The 19522-nt window shown below is 48.0% G+C and overlaps 1 protein-coding gene across 1 annotated transcript in view; it reads right to left on the bottom strand.

The window, feature by feature from the left end:
• The window catches only part of Dora (zinc finger SWIM domain-containing dorado), a 211028-nt gene that overhangs the window by 26614 nt on the left and 164892 nt on the right, over window positions 1–19522 (bottom strand). Inside the window, exon 24 of the mRNA XM_050196305.3 lies at window positions 3950–4118. Coding sequence (XP_050052262.1) covers window positions 3950–4118 — 169 coding nt within the window. The remainder of the gene's footprint in view (window positions 1–3949; window positions 4119–19522) is intronic.

The raw sequence follows: 19522 nt of genomic DNA, 5'->3' as shown, positions 1-19522 counted from the left end.
ACTGCATTTTGAATATGAAAGAATGGTAAGAAGAAAGCTTTTGGGTGTGTGTGTACTTCATACCTTGCGCAGCGATTGTTCCGTTACGGGAAATAAACAAGAGTGCATGAAACTTGACAGTTTTTCATGTACAGGCATGAGCCACATTCGAGTACTTGTGACCGCAAGAAGAGAAAGCAGCACGTGACTAGCATGCACAGAAACGGGGCTCCACACGCGCGAATGCCTCACTTAATTTTTTTTTCTTTCGCGCAATGTGTGGGTGCTTAAACAGCTAGAACTGTACGATGCTAGCACTCAGCTACATAAGAAGCATGTTCAGCTGTTCATAACAGAGCTGGTGCCCCTTTCAGTGATGATGTACATAGATACGAAAACTACTGAATGTTCTATATTCAATGCAAGCGAGAAAATAATAAAGTGTTTGTAACTGGCAGCAAATGTGATATAAAATGTAATGCTTCCATCTCATGCACACTGCAATGGCCCACTTGTTCATTATGCTGCTAAGTTCGTCCGTTGTCAGTGTGAAATGCTGGCCATACTTGCTTCGCGTTAAAGTCTTACGTAAACACGTAAGAGCTAGAGCCTTTCCTGCAACTACATGCATCTTGCCAATCATAGAAAATAACTGTATAGCACTCATATTGATTGTGGTATACTAAAATCACACGGCGATCAAGATGACAAAGCAGGGTAAAAATGCAGCACAATGTATAACGCTGCACAAATGTGATATTCGTCTTTAAGAAAGCAAGGTATAGTGTGTACTAGATGTCATCTAGTACCTTTCATAGAGTGCCTCAAGCCCTAAATAATGTGTATAATTTCAACCTTGTACTATATGCGGGTTAGTATTATACGCGGGTTTTTACAGTATACACATTATTTAGGGCTTGAGGCACTGTATGAAAGGTACTAGATGACATCTAGTACCGCGTATAATACTAACCCGCATATAGTACGAGGTGAAATTTTTTGGACACAAAATGGAAAAAAAAATAAAAAAAGTTTTATCCACGTATATTATGAGTTAGGAAAACTCGAGGAAAACATTTATTTAAATTGCACTCCGCACTTCAATCGCTGTCTTCCTTAGCTGCGCTCTCTTCAGATAGTTCCTTGTCGGACATATCTTCCCAGAGGTACTCATTCTTTCTGCCATCGAGCGCATCAGAGATGCCACACTTCTTGAATGCGTGACACACAAGGTCCTCTGATATGCTGGCCCATGCGTCCACAATCCACTTGCATAGCGTGGCTGGCGAAGCCCGCTTCAGCCGCCCGGTCGGCGTCACTGCACGCTCACCTGAGCACATACAATCTGCGTAATACCGCTTGACCATGTCCTTGAACGGCTTGTTCACGCAAACATCTAAAAGCTGCAGCTGAGACATCATCCCACCCGGGATAACAACGAGTTCAGTGCCGGATTCGCGCAACAGCCTCTTCACTGAGTTGGCCAAATGGCAACGAAATGCGTCCAGTACGAAGATGGACGGGAACGATGACAGTGTGCCGGGCCGCCTACACCAGACGGACTTTATCCAGTCGAGCACAACATTCTTGTTCATCCAGGCTTTCTCATGGCATCTCACAACCACATTTTTTGGCAGCTCCTCACCTTTAGGCACTGTCTTGCGCTTGAAAACAACATAGGGCAGGAGCTTGCATCCGTCTGCCGTGCACAACAACATGACAGTAAGTCGCACTTTCTCGTTGCCAGTGGACTGGACATAAACTTGTTTAGAGCCCTTTTCGTGCACGGTGGGGGCGATGGCATGTCCAGATAAACCGGCATTTGGTCAGCATTGCTGATTTGCCCTTGCTGGAAGTTCCTGGAAGTGGCACAGCGAAATAATGTGGCGCTGGAAAGCTGCAAGCAGCTCTTGTAACGATTTGGGCAGCTTTTGCGAAATTGAAGTTCGGCGGTGTAAGGAAAATCCAGCACGGCACATGTAGTGATAAATCCAGTGCTTGCTCGCTTTGAAGGCGGAGGTAGCCCTTTTTCTCTTGCAAGCTCCTTAGCTTTTGCCTGCATAAGCTCCACGCTCACAGCTAGATGCGCGGCTTGCTGTTGGTATACGAACTCCGTCTGGGCAAGTTCGATTTCCGGGAATGTCCAACTCTTCGGGCTGCGAAAGCTTCTCCGCATTTTACTGCACACGAAAAGGGCTTCCTTCTGTCGACGCCGTCCGCAAATGCTTGCCTCGTTGACACCAAACTGCCTCCTGGCCGCACTGTTGCCGATGTCCTGTGCAACTAAAATAACCTTTCTCTTGAAAGCAGCCGAGTGCTGTTTTCATGGTCCGGACATCTTGGTCCTTCAATGTGGAATAAAAAAGATGCACTTCGCGAAGCGTGGTTTGCACATGTGCTGCCAAGGTGCACACTCAACAATAAAGAAACGATGCTGTAGTGACGCAGCAATAACGTAACCAAGCCGTAGCCATGCAGAAATAATGAAACCAAAACTTGAAGCCCAAATTTCTGAGTGAAATGTTTGTTCAGATCTACATATAGTACGAAGAGAAAATTTGGGACGCTAATACTAGGAAAAAAAAAACCTCGTATTATACGCGAGTTTCTACGGTAATTAGGCAGATCTCGTAGAAAAAAGCTTGGCCAACTGCACGACATCGCAACGGCAATGAAGCAGATGCTGTTGCAGCTCCGTTGAAGGAGACGATGCCGCAGTGTGATCTTGCTAAATTATCTCCATGGGATATTTTTGTGATTTGAAATGTGATCGCATCGAAGAAGACACACTGGCATTCAGAGACGACAAGACAGCCGCAGCGCTTTTGGAACCAGCCACCACAGGTGACTGATAACCATAAATGTGCTGTGGCCTGCTGCCACCTACCCCTTTCATGCAGTCCCCTATCACCACCACCATCATCATCATCATTAAAACAAAAACATGGTGGCCGCCTACAGGCGCTGGAAATTTTGGTCTACATATTTTAATTGCTAGCAAGCATTGCAGTAATCTGCCACTATCTACCGTATTTACTTGCATAATGATCCCACTTTTTTGTCAGAAAAGTTGACGCAAATTCATGGGTGCGATCATTACGCTGGTTAAATTTCCCGCGAAAAGAAAAAATTTTTTTTTCGTCCCGCGTTTGCTGCGGGACACCAAAACAAAAATGGCGGCAGGCGGAGCACGTTGAACGCGCCGAACACATTTTTATTTCTTCTCGTGAGTACATTACGTGCATTGCAACAGTTTCTTCCGTATCAGTGATGAATAATATCGTTAACATTGGCTAGTTCGGGGCAATAACGTAGACATGTTCACTTTGAGGGGACAGAAACAGATGGGCGCGCTTAGCTGCCAGTGACAGAAACGCATGGCTGGTGTGCTGCGGAAACTGCGGCATCTGTCTTCGCTACTATCCTAATATGGCATGTTTCCGCTAAGGGTGGGCGAATACCTTAGCTGTGTTATAAGCGTCGGCGTATGAATAGGGTACACTTTTAACATATCGGTGTAAACGTGGCTACTATCATTGCCGCTCGCGATTTGTTGCGTGCCCACGAGTGCAGATGAAAAGAATCGAAAGGTGCCTTTTTTGTTTTTGTTGACCACAACCATTATAAAGCCTACCCATAATAAAGGCAAATTTGGTTGTGCCTATTGTTGTCATGGAAGTGTGGAAAGTGATGAAAGTAATACAATGAGGCATCTACTAAAGATTGTTTGGTGCATGCAGACCACTTGGCTTGTCTTGAAGAGTCGTTCGCATAGCATTCAACAGATGGTAAGCGCGATCATTATTAGCTAGACTTCGCAAACGACATACTGCTGCGGCAAGTTCGGGGTGCAATCATTACACGGGAAATTTAAAAAAAAAATGAATTTTGACGACAAAATTCAGGGGTGCGATCATTACGCGAGTGCGATCATTATGCGAGTAAATATGGTAATACAGAAAGAGCGTACCTAGTTTCTTGGCCACTCCTAGAAGCCACTTGACATCTTCTCCATAAGGCGGGTTTCGTGCATACTTCGCTTGAGGCCTGTCATCATGCACCCTGCGAGCCAGCGTCTCCATGGCGAGCAGCCCCACACGATATGATGACAGGAGGTAGTTCAGCTGTGTCTGATTTAGCTGAAAAATGAATGGAAAGCATTAATACAATATTTGTGCTGCCACACCGCAAGAGCATTCACAAAATAAGAAAATTAGCAAATTTTCAGTTTGATACCTTTGCAAATGAATCTACAAAACCATCATTGCACTGCTAAATGCTGAATTCAGACACCATAGAACAATCCTGACAACTGCATCACTGAGTAAGCACATGTTTAATTTTTGCTGTTCAGCTAATTACTTTGCATCAAGCTATCCTAGAAAGCGAGCGTTCTTCCCAGTCAAGGCACAGATGTTTTCTAAACACTACATGCCCTCTCAACCGTAAATGGTACAGAAGCCTGCCTATTACTAGACATGGTCTCTCTTAATACTGTACTCTGGCAAAATAGCATGAAGAAAATGTTTTAGAGCACAGTTTTCAAGTGCCCATTCCTGCGGCGAGCATCAGCGTCGTCCCTTAGCATCCTTGTAACCGAGCAAACGAGCACAGCAAAGGATGAAAGAGTGAATGCAGAGCATGGATAAGAGGCAGCAACAGCAAAGAGAGTGTGAGGAGGAAAGTGGAGGAGGAGGGTATGGTGAAAGAGTCAGAAGAAAAGAGTAGTGCTGTCCAAGACGGGCTTTGCGGCGATGATGGCTATGAGATGGCACCAGAGTAGTGTGAGTAGTCTGTTCACTGATGACGCCACCGATACCATATATGGAAATGAAGTGCTGCAGGAGTGGAGGTCTGTCTGCGGCGATTGCTATGAATCGTTCACCCACGCGCTGCCCCTTACGACCTCCCAATTGGCAAGGCAGTCGCATCTGTGCTTAAATTTCGCATTAGGGTGTATCGTAATTGTTGGTGAATTTTTTCTGTTGCAATGTCCTTGCCATTAAGCGAGTATGTCACAAGGTCAGCAACATTCATATCCTGCTTAGTCCCCTGGAATTAGGTACGCACAGAAGGTCAGTGTGATGGGTTTTGGAGTTTTTAAGAAACAGCAAAGTATTCATGCAGACTATCAAAAAAAAAAAAAAAAAATCTGCAGAGCACGAGGTCAGAAAGAGAGTACCGCAAGGTAGTCTCTTCAGCCCGTTTCTTTTTAATTGTGTGGTGGTTACCTCGCCGGCTGGCAACTAGGCTGCACTGTTCTCTTTACACTGATGATGTCTGCCTTTGGGCTTCTGGGTCCAATGTAGGTGACCTTCAAAAGACTTTACAAGAAGTGATGATGATGTGTGGTGTTTTATGGTGCAAGGGCCAGGTATGGCCAAAGAGCGCCACGACAAAGGTAATGTTAAAGGTGCATTGTGAATGGTGTAGACAATGAATTAGACAATGAATTTCTCATGGTATATGTGACATGGCTGTAAAAAGGCCTAAAATCGGTCGCTGTGGATGGCGTAAAATATATAGTTGTTAAAATAATGACACTGACTAAGTAGTGCTGTGGGCTATGGTAATGTCGTTTCATTAAAAGCATGATGCAATAAAACATAACATTGACACTTTAGCTTCAAGAAAGCCTTTGAGTACAGGGGCTGTCATACGTGCGCTAAAAGTTCCCTGGCCAAATGATTTCCAGAGTGTCTGTTTCAGCTAAAAACTCTAAGACTGGTTTCGGATTAAAAAGCGCTTCATTGCTAAGAAAAAATTTCGGGTGAAGAGGAATACTTTTGCGATATGCAGAAATGAAATACCTTTTCCTCTGTGCTTCTATTGCAGGGCATTGAATAAGAACGTGCAGGACTGTGAGATTTTGGCCGCACTTACTGCAAGTCGGAGGATACCCCCAATCAAGAGGTAAGAGTGAGTGCCGTAAGTGTGTCCTATTCTTAATCGGCAAAGGAGCACTTCGTTATATCATGATGTTCTCTCCGATATCCAATATCCTAATTTGGGTTTTATCAAGTGCAGTTTATTTGATATCTCAGCATTCCACTGTTGCTGCCAGTGGATTTTCAGCTTGTGACGCAAGTATGCTTTAAGATCTATGGCTGGGATGGGTATGTTTATGTCCGTGTCACTAAAAGCTACTGAAGCAGCTTTCCCGTCAGGAGCTTCGTTGCCTTTTATGCCACAGTGGCCAGGTACCCAGCATAGGATGATCATTTGTTTAGCACTATAAGCTGAACATAGCAATGTATACAGTTCATTAAAGACAGTGTTTTTATGTTTACGTACATTCATTAGGGCTCACACTACACTCAATGAGTCTGTGAACACAATAGCCCTAGTCAGATTTGTTTGCTTGATGTGCTTTACTGCAGAGAGTATTGCATATGCTTCCGCTGTAAAAACACATGTATGTGGGTTAAATGTACTGGATATTAAAAATGCTGGTCCTAGTGCTGCGTAAGCAACACCAGAAGGAGACTTAGAGGCATCTGTGTAAAATTCAGCACAAGAATACTTCTCCAAAAGCTCAACAAAATGTGAACGTGTGCCTCAGGTGCTCATTTTGATATTTCTGCAAATGAGACGTCACATTCGATAGTCTGCCACCCCCAAGGCGGTGGAAGCCGCGTAGTTGCCATTATGACATTCTCTAAAATTGACGCGCCTGTTTCTTCGGACAATGCTTCCAAGCGAAGGGACAGAGGTGGTCTAGTGCCTGGGCGGTTACGGGCGGTTACGGTTACGGTTACCAATAGCGAGACGGATACCCAAGTGGTGGACGGAATCGAGCATCTTCAAAGCACTAGGCGTGGCCGAGTTATACACAATGGCTCCGTAGTCAAGGCGTGACCGTATAAGACTTTTGTACAAGCTCAAGAGGCATCTTCTGTCACTTCCCCAAGATGTGCGGAACAAGAGCTTCAGTAGATTCATTGTCTTCAAGCATTTCATTTTCAAATATTTTAAGTGTGGGATAAAAGTTAGTTTGGAGTCTAAAATGAGGCCTAGAAATTTATGTTCATGACTCACAGATAACCATTCTACATTGAGGTTAATAACGGGCTCCGGTATTACAGCTCTCTTATTGGAGAAAAGAATGCATGTACTTTTTTCAGGGTTTAGTTTAAAGCCGTTCTCGTCGGCCCACTTAGACAACTTATTCAGGCCATGCTGCACTTGTAGCTCGCAGATACTAAGATTAAATGACTTGTAAACTATTTGGATATCATCCATGTATACGGAATAAAACATTGTACGTGGTACGATAGTATGGAGTGAATTCATTTTTACAAAGAATAAAGTACAGCTCAGCACTCCACCTTGTGGCACACCAGTCTCCTGAGTAAATAGACGAGACAGGACGTTACCAATCCGAACATGAAATGTGCGGTTGCACAGATAACTTTGAATCCTGTTTAGCAAGTTGCCTCGGACGCCCATTCCAGCTAGATCACGAAGGATTCCGAAACGCCAAGTAGTATCATATGCTTTCTCCATGTCTAAAAATACTGACAAGAAAAACTGTTTGTGCACAAAGGCATCCCGGATATTTGTCTCGATGCGGACAAGTTGATCTGTTGTGGATCTATGTTCCCTGAAGCCGCACTGCAAGGGATCTACTATCTTGTTACTTTTAAGAAAATGCACCAGGTGCTGGTTAGTAATTTTCTCAAAAAGCTTACAAAGGCAGCTTGTTAGAGCTATAGGCCTATAGCTGCTGGCCAAAGACAGGTCCTTGCCCTCTTTCAGAATAGGGATTATGACTGCTTGCTTTCAGGCTGACGGGATGTAGCTGGCAGAGAATATGGTGTTAAAAAGAGAGGAGTGTTTTGTGTGCTTTGGGGTGTAGGTGTTCAATCATCTCGTAAACTATTCGATCGGTTCCAGGGGCCGATTTATTACAACTATGTAGTGCAGGCTGAAATTCCGCCATATTAAAATGACGGTTGTAGGATTCATTGCTCTTGCTTTTTCGACCCAGAGGCAGTCGCTCAGCTTTTTGCTGGTATCTAAGGAATGAATCGGAGTAATGCAATGAGCTAGAAATGTTTTCAAAACGTGCCCCTAGAGAGTCAGCTTGGTCCTTAAGAGTATTTCCTTGCGTGTTTACCAATGGTAGAGGACGAGTTTGCCGACCTTTGATTTTATTCACTCTGTTCCAGGCTTTTCGTTCGTCAGTATAAGAGTTAATGCTGAATTATATCTTTGCCAGCTTTCCCTTTTGGCACGGCGCCACATTCTCCTACCTTCAGACTTTATTTTCTTGAAAATGATCAAATTCTCTGTAGTTGGAGTTGAGTGGGAGTTGAGAGGTGGGAGTTGGACTTTACAAGAAGTGGTAGATGATATTAACTTCCCGAAGGAAAGAGGGACGGTGTTGTCCCATGCAAAATCTACAGTACTGATTTTCACAGGCAAAAATTTCGAGCTTCCACCTTGTAAGGAAAACAATTAAAAATTGTCAAACATTTATTTCTTGGCGTAACAGCAGATCCACAACTACTGCGGGCACCACAAACCACATACAAAATCATTAGGAAGACCAAATGCAGTTAAACCTCAATATAAGGAAATCCTTGATGCAATGAAGTATTTAACTTTTTATAACTTCATGTCCATATAACAACATGTATACTTTTAACCTCAAAATAATTAGCGAAGCATGTTTATCTGCGTTTTCAGTGTAACGAAATTTCACTGCTCTTGTAAAGGAAGGCAAAGGCAAGAAAAATGGAAACTTGGTGTGTCGTCTTCTCTCACGTCCGTGTGCCTGTGGCCAGATAGTTTAATTACATGTGGTTGTTTGTGAATGCACATTTCTAATCGGGCATGGCACGACAGAAAGCAGCCGCCAAAGCGGAGCAGCATCTTCGCCCTCAGTGGCAAATTTAACTGGTCATGGCCTCTGATATGCGCCAACAGAACTCGGAGGCCATAAGGTGGCGAGTGTAGTGTCGAGCAGAAGCACTAGATGGCACATGCATCTCCATGTGATCTCGCGCATTCTATGCAGCATAGTTCTGTATTCCGTATGTTTTTGTTGTCGCCAAAGCCTATGCCAATGCTCCCTGTTGCTCCTCGCCTAGTGCGTCAAGTGACAAGCATGAGTAGCAGTAGAGGCAGTAGTACCGTAGTATTAGAGTACACTCTATTAGTACTAAACACAATGCCTCTCCCTTGATGACAAGGCTAGTATCTTAGAGGCAATCTCAATCGATAAGCAAAAGGATGCCGGAGTTCATTTCAGGATACTACAGAGCTCACTCTCCGTGATCTTGCAGTCAAAAGAAGCTATCCTCGACCTGTTGAAGAAAAGGATGAATTCGAAGGGAAAGCAATTTAAACAATTGGACTACCTTTACAGCAAATAGAAGTGTTTTCGATGAGTGCACAGCCCCTGCAAGAAGTACAGTCGAACCCACTTATAACAATACCGGTTTTAACAATATATTGGTTATAACAATGAGAAGCTGCTACACCGTCAACTTTTCTGTGTTTTCCATGGTGAAATAACCCGCTTGCTATAGTGCCCTGATGCCGCATTATTGGTTATAACAAAGTCTGGCTGCTGGGTGCCCGAGGTGAAAGGTAGTGAAATGTAAAATTCTTGGAAAAAAAAAAAGCCCAAGAAAACTAGAAATTCGAGTCACTGCATGATGGGCCGCTGCTCTAACAGCCGCCACGCGCTCATTTTCTAGCCATCTCTGCGCGCCCCTCTGCATTACCCTTTGTTAGGGTTGGCGTGTGGCACCACGTGCAGAAAGGAATTTCAACCGACCATCTCTTACCCTGCCTCGTCGAAATGAGGCATGACTTCGCCTGCTATGGTTGGTGTCCCGCACCAAGCAGAAAGAATTTTCTCTCACCCGACCTTCTTCCACCAGGCCTCATCGAAATGAAGCGTGACTTCCTAATTCGCCATGACCATTTCAAGTGTGTGCCGGTCTGGCGGAAGCCCCGCAGTGTACAGGCCTCTTTTGTATGTGTGTGTGCAACTTTAGAGGGACCCGTTCCTCGAACGGTCAAAAGGAAAACTTCCACGAACCAGCAACGTGCAAGGGAGACGGACAAGCGTCTACAATTCCAGGAGGCGGGACGGCCTCCTCCTTTCAGCAGGCTTTCAGTGCCGGTCACGTGACGTCGACGGAAGCAAGATCCCTCCCACGATTGTAGAGAACCTATTTAAGGGGCTCCGAAATGTACTTTTGATCACTTCATTCTCTTCTCTTCATATTTCATCAACCTTCGAATAAACCGTGCAAGTTTTCCACTAGAAATTGTCTCGCCCTTGCTTGGTCTCCATGGTCTACCGAATACCTGCAGCCCGCCGACAATGCCACGCTACCCAATAAGTAATGTCGGTCGAGCTTTGATAGGCAGGCGCCGCTACAACTCGGCAGCAGTACGATACGCTACCCTGGAGTACGCAACACCTTCCACTCCTCCGAACACGAATGGGCTGCGCTGACAGCTCTATGCCGCCCCATCCTCCGAAACATGAATGGACCGCGCTAACTGTACAGCTCGCAGGCTGCTCGCATGTTGCTCTGCCAACAGCTTAATTACTCATGTTCGTCTTCGTTGTTTGCGTCGAAATCATTCCTGGCCACGCGGTTTCTCGCCGCCGAAACGGAAGATGGCTGATCCGCCCGCTGATCATCGGCAATGAACGATGTTGCCGATGGAAAGCAAGTGCACAGTTATAGATTTGGAAACTAAGTGCTTCTAACCGATAAGGCGATCACCGCGAATGTACTTGCATCAGATAGCGACCGCACCGATGATGCAGTAGGGCAGGCTGCCCGATGAGGCAATCGTCACGAACGTGCCTGCATCAAATAGCGACGGCAGGTATGACTCGGTAGGGCAGACTGCCTCAATGTTGTCCTCACAGGAGGCCTGGCAGGTAATTCTGTCCCTCTGGGGCTTCATTTTCGCGAGGAACCTTCTGCTGCATTATGTGGAGATCCTGGATGTCCTGGAGAAGTATGTCGACAAGCTTCGCGTAAAGCATGCAAGGCTGTCGGACATAGCGTTTTCTCGTGCAAGCCAGTGAGAAGTATGTGGTGAGATGCTTGTAGCGATCTCGCCTCAGCGTTTCTTCTGGATTTGACAAGCTGACAGGCTGCTGCGGCAGCCTTCTTGCAATTTATAAAAGGCCCCTTTTGGGGCCACCAAAGCAATGCCTTGGCGGTGCCCGCATATCGCTTGCCACCCGTGACCCCTCTCTGCAGTTGTTATACAGTCGAACCTCGATATATCGAACAGCGCGGTGATCGCAAAATAGTTCGATATAGCCAGAATTCGATATATAAGATCACGCAGAAAACGCGTCAGAAACTAGCGCAAATCAATCAATGAACCAATCGTGGCGCAATAGATACTCACATGAAGCTTCAAACAAAGTATTTATTTAGTTCGCTGAAAGTACTGAAGCAGCGTAGCCTGCTTCATATCGGCAACCGCGTGCTTGACCACTGCGTCCTCAACATAGTCCAAACGGTCCACAAGAGACAGTCCAGTGCCTTCTATTGCGCCGCAGTAGCGGCGTACAACAGCCAAAGCAGCTACAGCCTCAGTTGCAGTCGGGAGCGGGGCAACATCAGCGCTTGCTGGATCAGCCTCGGCAGCGTCTTCGTTTGGCCGCTCAGCAGTCACTTCTGCCGCGATCTCCACGTCTGTTAACTCCGCCACTGTTTCGGTGCTGTCGTCACCGCCAACGAAGCGCAATGCACATGATGTGTGGCTTAGCACGGACAAAGCGCTCCAACTGGCTCCACGGCCGCCTCGATCACGCGTGCACGGCGGGGGCAAGCCTCGCCGTGCGCGCATAGGTGCGCGCGTGATCGAGGCGGCTGTGCTGGCTCGGCTGGCTCCAAGCCGCCGCGTGTGTACGCCGCTACGTTCAAATGGCGCCCTCGGCGCAACCGATGTGGGCAGCTGTCGTACGCAGGAGTCTGGAACGCCGATCGCGCCGCCGCTATCTTCGAGAGTGTTGCGGGAAAGCTCGCCTCCTGTCAACAAAGCGCACTTGGTCTGGGGCGGCGGAGTTCGATATATTCATTTTACATCCGGCCCCGTACGAAATAAAGAATTAAAAATGCATGCGATTTTCCATGTGATATAGAAATTGTTCGATATACGCAATAATTCGATATATCCGTGTTCGATATATCGAGGTTTGACTGTAGCAGTGCCATTCTTTAACGCCGACAGCCGCGGCTTGTTACACGCGATCGGAGCCCCAAGGAAGCAGTTAAACGAGTGAACACAATCAGCAGCTGGATGGAGAAAGGTAGTGGGGAGGGGCACTGGCCTCCCAGCCATTACAGTTTTCTCACAAGAACTCTGCCATCTCCCTATTTTGATTTTTTTTTATGCAACCCGGCTATAACAACTATCGGTTATAACAACGGAATTTTTGTGGCACCTGAATATTGTTATTAGTGAGTCTGACTCCATTGAATATAAGTAGTGCGACGAGGTTTATTGTCGTTCACAACGTTGTGGAATTAACGCTAGGTATCTCAAGGCACTGCAAGGGGTGTCTGTAGCACGGGGCTCGCTCATGATCACGGCACGGTCCCTCGTTTTCCTCTTCATTCGGCACATACACAGGGGCGCGGAGAACATGAGCGGGTCGTAATACAGTTTCAGGCGGTTGACATGTTGTGTCTCTTGCCCACAACAATGCAGGTCTGGTGACACTGTGAGCGGCTTGACGATGTAGTTGACTGGTGAAGTGGCCTCGATGATACGGTATGGACTGTGATAACGCGCCAGGAGTTTGGAAGAAAGGCCAGGAATGTGGGCTGGTATCCAAAGCCACACAAGCGAATCAGGAGCAAAGTCGTGCAGTGATTGATGAGTACGGTCATGTCTTGTCTTTTGACGTTCTTGAGTCTTATCTTTTGACGTTCTTGAGTCTTACTAGTCAGGGCACGTGCCAGCTGACGGTAATCTTCAGCATATTTGGCGACTTCGGAAAGCGGAGTATACTCTGTAGCGTCAGGTTGGTATGGCAGTATGGTGTCCAATGGGCATGAAGGCTCACGGCCATACACAAGGAAAAAGGGGGAAAAGCCGGTGGTCGCTTGCGTCGCGGTGTTGTATGCGAATGTAACAAAGGGGAGTACGGTGTTCCCAGTTGGGGAAGTCGGATGAAATATACATCTGCAACATATTGCCAAGTGTGCGATTGAACCGCTCGGTCAGACCGTTGGTTTGGGGATGGTACACGGTCAATTTGCGGTGAATTATCCTGCACTCGGCGAGGAGAGCTTGGATGCCCTCCGACAGGAAGACACGGCCCCTATCACTGAGCACCGTGGCGAAGAACAAAATTACGAAGGATGAAAATGCAGAGCTGCATTTCAGCTGCATTTTAGCAACAAAGGATGTCGCTGCTGGCAGAGCTGCAGTCTCAGCGTAGCGAGTAAGGTGATCTACGCCGACAATAATCCACCGATTTCCACACCCACTGCATGGAAGTGGGCCGTAGAGGTCAACGCCAACGCAGTCGAATGGACGAGACGAGCATGGTAGCGGCTGCAACGGTCCTGTGAAGCGCTGGGTAGGTGTCTTGCCTTGTTGGCATGTACAGTCGCCGACCGTTTATTCGGACCTCACGGGGACTGCGAAAATGTCCGAATAAACAGGTGTCCGAAAAAGCAGATTGAGAGAAAAAAAAAAAAAATGAAATACTTTATTTCCATGCCCTTATTCGGGCTCGGCAGTGGGCTTGAAGAAATCGTGAATATGCCGGTGCACACTGTTCCGTTTACGAGCAATCAGATAAGCCTAAATCTCAGAGCACAGTCACTGCTTGTACACGCTCCGCATGCGACGGCAGCGTAGCACATGGTGCGTCATCTTCCGACTCAGAGTCATCGTCCGGCGGTGCAGCAGAAACCTGACGAACGATCTCGCCATCGTCGAGTTCTGCGCACGTCAGTACAGCAGTGCCAGCACCTGTGAAACTGCCAAATGAGACGGTGTCCGGAATTGCAATGCAACCACTGCGCAGCTCTCGGCAGAACATTTTCCGCGTCAGTAGGGAGCGCATCGGGAGGCGACAAATCTTAGGCCTCCCGGCACCCGCTTGCCGGCATTCCCTAGCGCAGTCTGCCAGGCGGGCACTGTCGGCGCCATTAGACACTTGACGCGATGTTTTCGTATGCTGCGTTGGATCACCGGAACATCGACACGGCACACAAAGCAAACACCACCATGCCGACACCAGTCGCACAAACGAAAAACGTGGCCTACTCGCAGCGTCGTGCGCGAAGAAACAAATCAGCTGCTGGATTGTCTTGACATGGCTTACTAAGCTGAAACCGGAACTGCTGCAGAACCATTCTATCCAACCAGGCAGAAACGATGATGATGAGCGGGGATTTGCAGTAGCGCCACTTCGTGGGGCAGCAAGGAGGCTCCGTTCAAAACAAAAATGGCGTTCAGCAAGTCGAACCAATAATATATATAATATATGGGGTTTTACGTGCCAAAACCACTTTCTGATTATGAGGCACGCCGTAGTGGAGGACTCCGGAAATTTCGACCACCTGGGGTTCTTTAACGTGCACCTAAATCTAAGTACACGGGTGTTTTCGCATTTCGCCCCCATCGAAATGCGGCCGCCGTGGCCGGGATTCGATCCCGCGACCTCGTGCTCAGCAGCCCAACACCATAGCCACTGAGCAACCGCGGCGGGTAGCAAGTCGAACCATGCACCGGTCAGAGTCGGTGCATGGTGCTCTCGATCAAGTTGGCTCATGGAGTGTCCGAAAAATAGGACGAGAGGTTGCAAGGTGTCTGAACTTTCGGCAGTTGTTATACATTATGGTCTATGGGGAGAATGGCGGTGCCGCGAAGCAGACTGAATAATTGAGCATGCCCGAATTTTCGGAGTTCGGAAAATCAGTCGGCGACTGTAGTACAAGACTGAATGTACTTTTGCACAAAGTTGTACATGCCTCGCCAATAATAGCGCTGACACAGCCTTGTGTAAGTTTTGAGGACGCCGGCATGAGCGCATAGGATGAGGTATAGCAAGGAGCCATTTCCGACCGTCAGGCATGTAGTTGCGGCGATATAGAATATTGTCCCGCACGGAAAAGTGGGTTGCTTGGTGACGCAGAGCTTGTGTTGAAGGGACATCAGACGGAGTGGTAAGGTAATCAAGTAACATTACAAGTGTTGGGTCCTTGCACTGCTCTGTGAGCACGTCAGTGATGGTTAACGGTGACAGGGTGGACGAGGAAGCAGACAAAGATGCCAAATCAGGAGTCAGTGGGGAGCGAGAGAGCGCATCAGCGTCGGAGTGCTTGAGACCGGAACATTACGTGGATGTCGTACTCTTGCAAGCGAAGCGCCCAACGTACCAAGCGTCCCGACGGATCTTTCAAGGAAGAAAGTCAACAAAGGGCATGGTAGTCAGTAACTACGGCGAAAGAATGGCCGTAAAGGTATGGGAGAAACTTGCTTACTGCCCAGATGATAGCTAGGCACTCCCTTTTTTGTGACGGAGTAATCTAATTCTGCTTTCTTTAGAGTACGGCTCGCATAAGCGACAATGTATTCATCATAGCCAGCTTTCCGTTGCGCTAAGACCATGCCAAGGCCAACTCCGTTGGCGTCAGTATGAACTTCCGTGGGGGCATCAGTGGCGAAGAATTGGTGGCAAGGTCAACAAGTGGCGCAACTGCTGAAATTCTGCATCACATTCAGGTGACCATGCTGCTATGCCGTTACTGGCGGAATGTAAACTTGTCAAGGGCACATGATGGATGCGAAATTGCGTACGAAGCACGAAAATAGGAACATAAGCCAACAAAACTTCTGAGGGTTTTGATAGACGTGGGAGTTGGGAAGTGTGCAACGGTGCGGAGCTCGTCTGGGTCCGGGAGGACGCAGTCTTTGAGATAACGTGACCCAAGATAGATAGCTTGCTTGCAGAAAAACGGCACTTTTTGAGGTTAAGCTGTTGGCCGGCAGATGTGAGACAGGTCAGAATGTCATGCAGGCGAGCGAGGTGTGTCGGAAAATCGGTTGAGAAGATGATGATGTCGTCGAGGTAACATAAACAGGTCTTCCATTTGTGGCTGCGAAGGATGGTGTCGATCATACGCTCAAAAGTAGCAGGCGCGTTGCACAACCCGAAGGGCATTACGTTAAACTCGTAGAGGCCATCGGGTTTAACGAATGCGGTTTTCGGACGGTCAGGTTCAGCCATCGGAACTTGCCAGTAGCCGGAGTGTAGATCCAAGGAACTGAAATATTCTGCGCCTTGTAAACAGTCTAGAGCGTCATCGATCTGAGGCAGTGGATAAACATCTTTTCTCGTTATCTTGTTTAGGCGTCTGTAGTCGACACAAAAGCGAATGGAGCCATCTTTTTTTCTTACCACTACAACAGGTGGAGACCAAGGACTTTGAGAGGGACGGATGACTCTACGTTTGAGCACGTCGTCCACTTGCTCTGTGATGATTTGGCGCTCTTCGGCGGAGACACGATACGGGCGCTGTCGCAAGGGGGAGTGGGAACCGGTGTCGACGGTGTGAGAAACTTGTGAAGGAGAGCGATAAGCTGGCGGCGATGAGATGGGGAAAGAGCAGGGTCGATGGCGTTGTCAAAACCCACTGAAGGTTATGCGTCTGAGACCGAAGCGATGGCGTCAACGTAACGGAGGGAGCCGGTAGGAACATCGAGATTGTCAACGTAGTCGACGCCTGGAAGTATCCTACGGTCTCTCCACACAGTAGGCTGATCGGGTACTGGTAGTAGTTTGTGATCAGCATCACGGTTGACCCAGATGTTATAGTGAGCACAGCAAATGGAAGAACAATGCCCTTGCGCCGAGCAAACACATCAGACGGCATGAACACTACAGTGGCGTCAGATGCAGTACCAGACGACAGGACAACAGCCATCGACGACTCAGGGGGTACGGTTGTGTCGGCATCAACAGTGAGTTTGTCAACTAAGTGATGAGAGCTGGTCAGCAGTGATTCACATAGTGGTAAAAGCGACACTTCTGCACACGAACAGTCAATGACAGCATGATGACGTGACAGAAAATCCCAACCAAGGATGGGGTCATGAGAGCACGCTGGCAGCACGAAACACTTGATTATGTACAGAACGTTGTTGAAGGGAGCTGCAGACACTTTTCGTTGCTTGCGACAAAGGTTCTCATGAATGATGGAAACGGCTGCTCCAGTGTCGACTAGTGCCACTGCGGGTACTCCCTCTACAAAAACGGTAATAACATCTTGCGGCGAAGATTCAGGTCTTGAGAACGTCAATGTATTTGCAGTTCTTGCGTCAGGTACTGCACCAGTCAGTTTCCCTCTTCAGTGGGAGCTCAACGACGCACGGGTGAAATCGAACGCCGACGGGGGAAAAAGGGGAACACCGAGTTTCTGACCGGCGATCACTGTCAAGACGATGTGGTGAAAATGGAGGCGTGGCGGCGTATTGTGGTGCGTAGCTGGGCGTGTCAAAGGTGGTGCACGTAGTTGGGGTGCGGCGGTGACAGAAGCGCGCCACATGGCCAGCAATGCCGCAGGCGAAGCAGATAGGCCTGTTGTCTCGAGTGCGCCACGTCTCGGATGGACGAAAAAACTGTGGTGACATTCAGGCAACTGGAAATGAAGCCGGGTGCATGGGTGATGAAAAGGAAGCTGTCGGCGCAGGTGGCCGTGCAACCACGGCTGCATAACTGAGCGGCAGCGACGTAGGGTGAGTGGCAAAGTCGGTATGGGACAGCGGCACACTCATAGGATTGGGTGGGGGGGTTGTAGGAGCTGCAGGAAACGCTTCAGATATCAGAGTCCGGATGGCTTGCTGCAGCGTTGGAGGCAAAGCTGCCGTAGGTGCGTCGCTGTGAGGCAGCAGCGAGAGCTGCCTCGCCGCCTCTTCACGAATAAAATCTTTGATATGCTGCGAGAGGGTTGAATTGGTCGTGTCGGCAGAAACTGCGATGCTCGAGACGGAATCAGCATGCTGAATGTTCTGGCGGGCGATGGAACGTTGGTGGCGCAGCTCGTCAAAGCTCTGGCAGAGGTTAATGAGGACGGATACGCTAGTTGGGCTTTTGGCCAGCAACATCTGGAATGCGCTGTCCTCGATGCCCTTGAGGATATGCTTGATCTTGTCATCCTCTGAAATGCTTGGATTTACCCGCTTGCACAAATCGAGAACCTCCTCGATGTAGCTGGGGAATGTCACTCCAGGCTGCTGTGCGCGCTGGCATAGACGCTGTTCAGCGCGTAGTTTACGCACAGCTGGGACACTTCGGCAAAAAGAGTCTTAAACGCGGACTAGCTTGTAAAATCGGATTCGTGGTTGAAGAACCAAAGTTTGGCTACGTTGGCGAGTTAGAAAAGCACGTGGGTCAGCTTAGACTGGTCATCCCAATTGTTACGGGCACTTACAGGTTCGTAAGATGACAGCCAGTCTTCCACGTCGTGTTCGGCGGTCCCACTGAAAATGGGCGGGTCGCGTTGACGAGGGACGCCGGCGCAGATGACAGTGTTAGCCGGCGGTGCAGGCAACGAGGTGGCGGGATCAGGCATAGTGCAGGGTGATCTTGTTGGCAGGGTTCGAGTGCGAAGCTACAGGACGAGGCGAAGGATCTCGGCAACCTCCACCAAATGCGACGAGGTTTATTGTCGTTGACAACGATGTGGAATTAATGCTAGGTATCCCAAGGCACTGCAAGGGCTGTCCATAGCACGGGGCTCACTCGCAATCACCGCACGGTCCTTCATCTTCCTCTCCATTCGGCACATACACAGGGGCGCGTCTGGTTCATTACAGTAGCTGAGCAATTTTTCTGAGCTGCTCGCATTTATTGGTAGGAGCCCTGCCTACTCAATAAAACCATGCGAGTGCTCTGTAATAAAACTGATTCAATTATAGGACTTCTGTTGAATCAATGCATAATGGCAACTGCAATTTCCAATGCATACGGAATCTTGTTCGATTTTTGGACTATGACCTCCTTAATCCGAACATGATGTGCACGATGTTCAAAAACAGAAAATGTGGCGGCTGTGAAGAAAGTTGCTGCAATTCAGTTTGTTGCCTTTCTTCCACGTGATTTTAAGGCAAATATGTTTTCGTGGTGTCTGGCAGGTTTTGATGCTGCATTGATTGGAGGAGAGCGGTTCGGAGTCTGTACCAATCTGGGCGACACCCAAGGCTATGTTGGCAAGCTGTGGCGAGGCAATGGAAACGAAAGCGTCACTTTACACCGATCATCATAGTGCGTTCATTGGACCTGTATTTTTTTTCTGGCTCTGTGTGTGCCGCACGGCTGCTCTGAAAAGGACTTTGTCGGTGTGGCATCCAATCATAAAAGTACTGTATTTACTCTAATCTAACGCATACTTTTTTTTGCGATAAAACTGGTCCAAAAATTGCATGCGCGTTAGAATAGAGTACGAGCCTAAATCTGCTATACTATATCGCCATCGGCATTTCAAAATGGCCGCCTCGTACATGCTTCGAGCCTAGCTGCCGTAGCTTC

The sequence above is a fragment of the Dermacentor andersoni genome, chromosome 1, assembly GCF_023375885.2.
Source record: "Dermacentor andersoni chromosome 1, qqDerAnde1_hic_scaffold, whole genome shotgun sequence".
Taxonomy (NCBI): Eukaryota; Metazoa; Arthropoda; class Arachnida; order Ixodida; family Ixodidae; genus Dermacentor; species Dermacentor andersoni.
The sequence above is the reverse complement of the archived record's forward strand: the minus strand, read 5'-3'. Positions and strand labels throughout refer to the sequence as shown.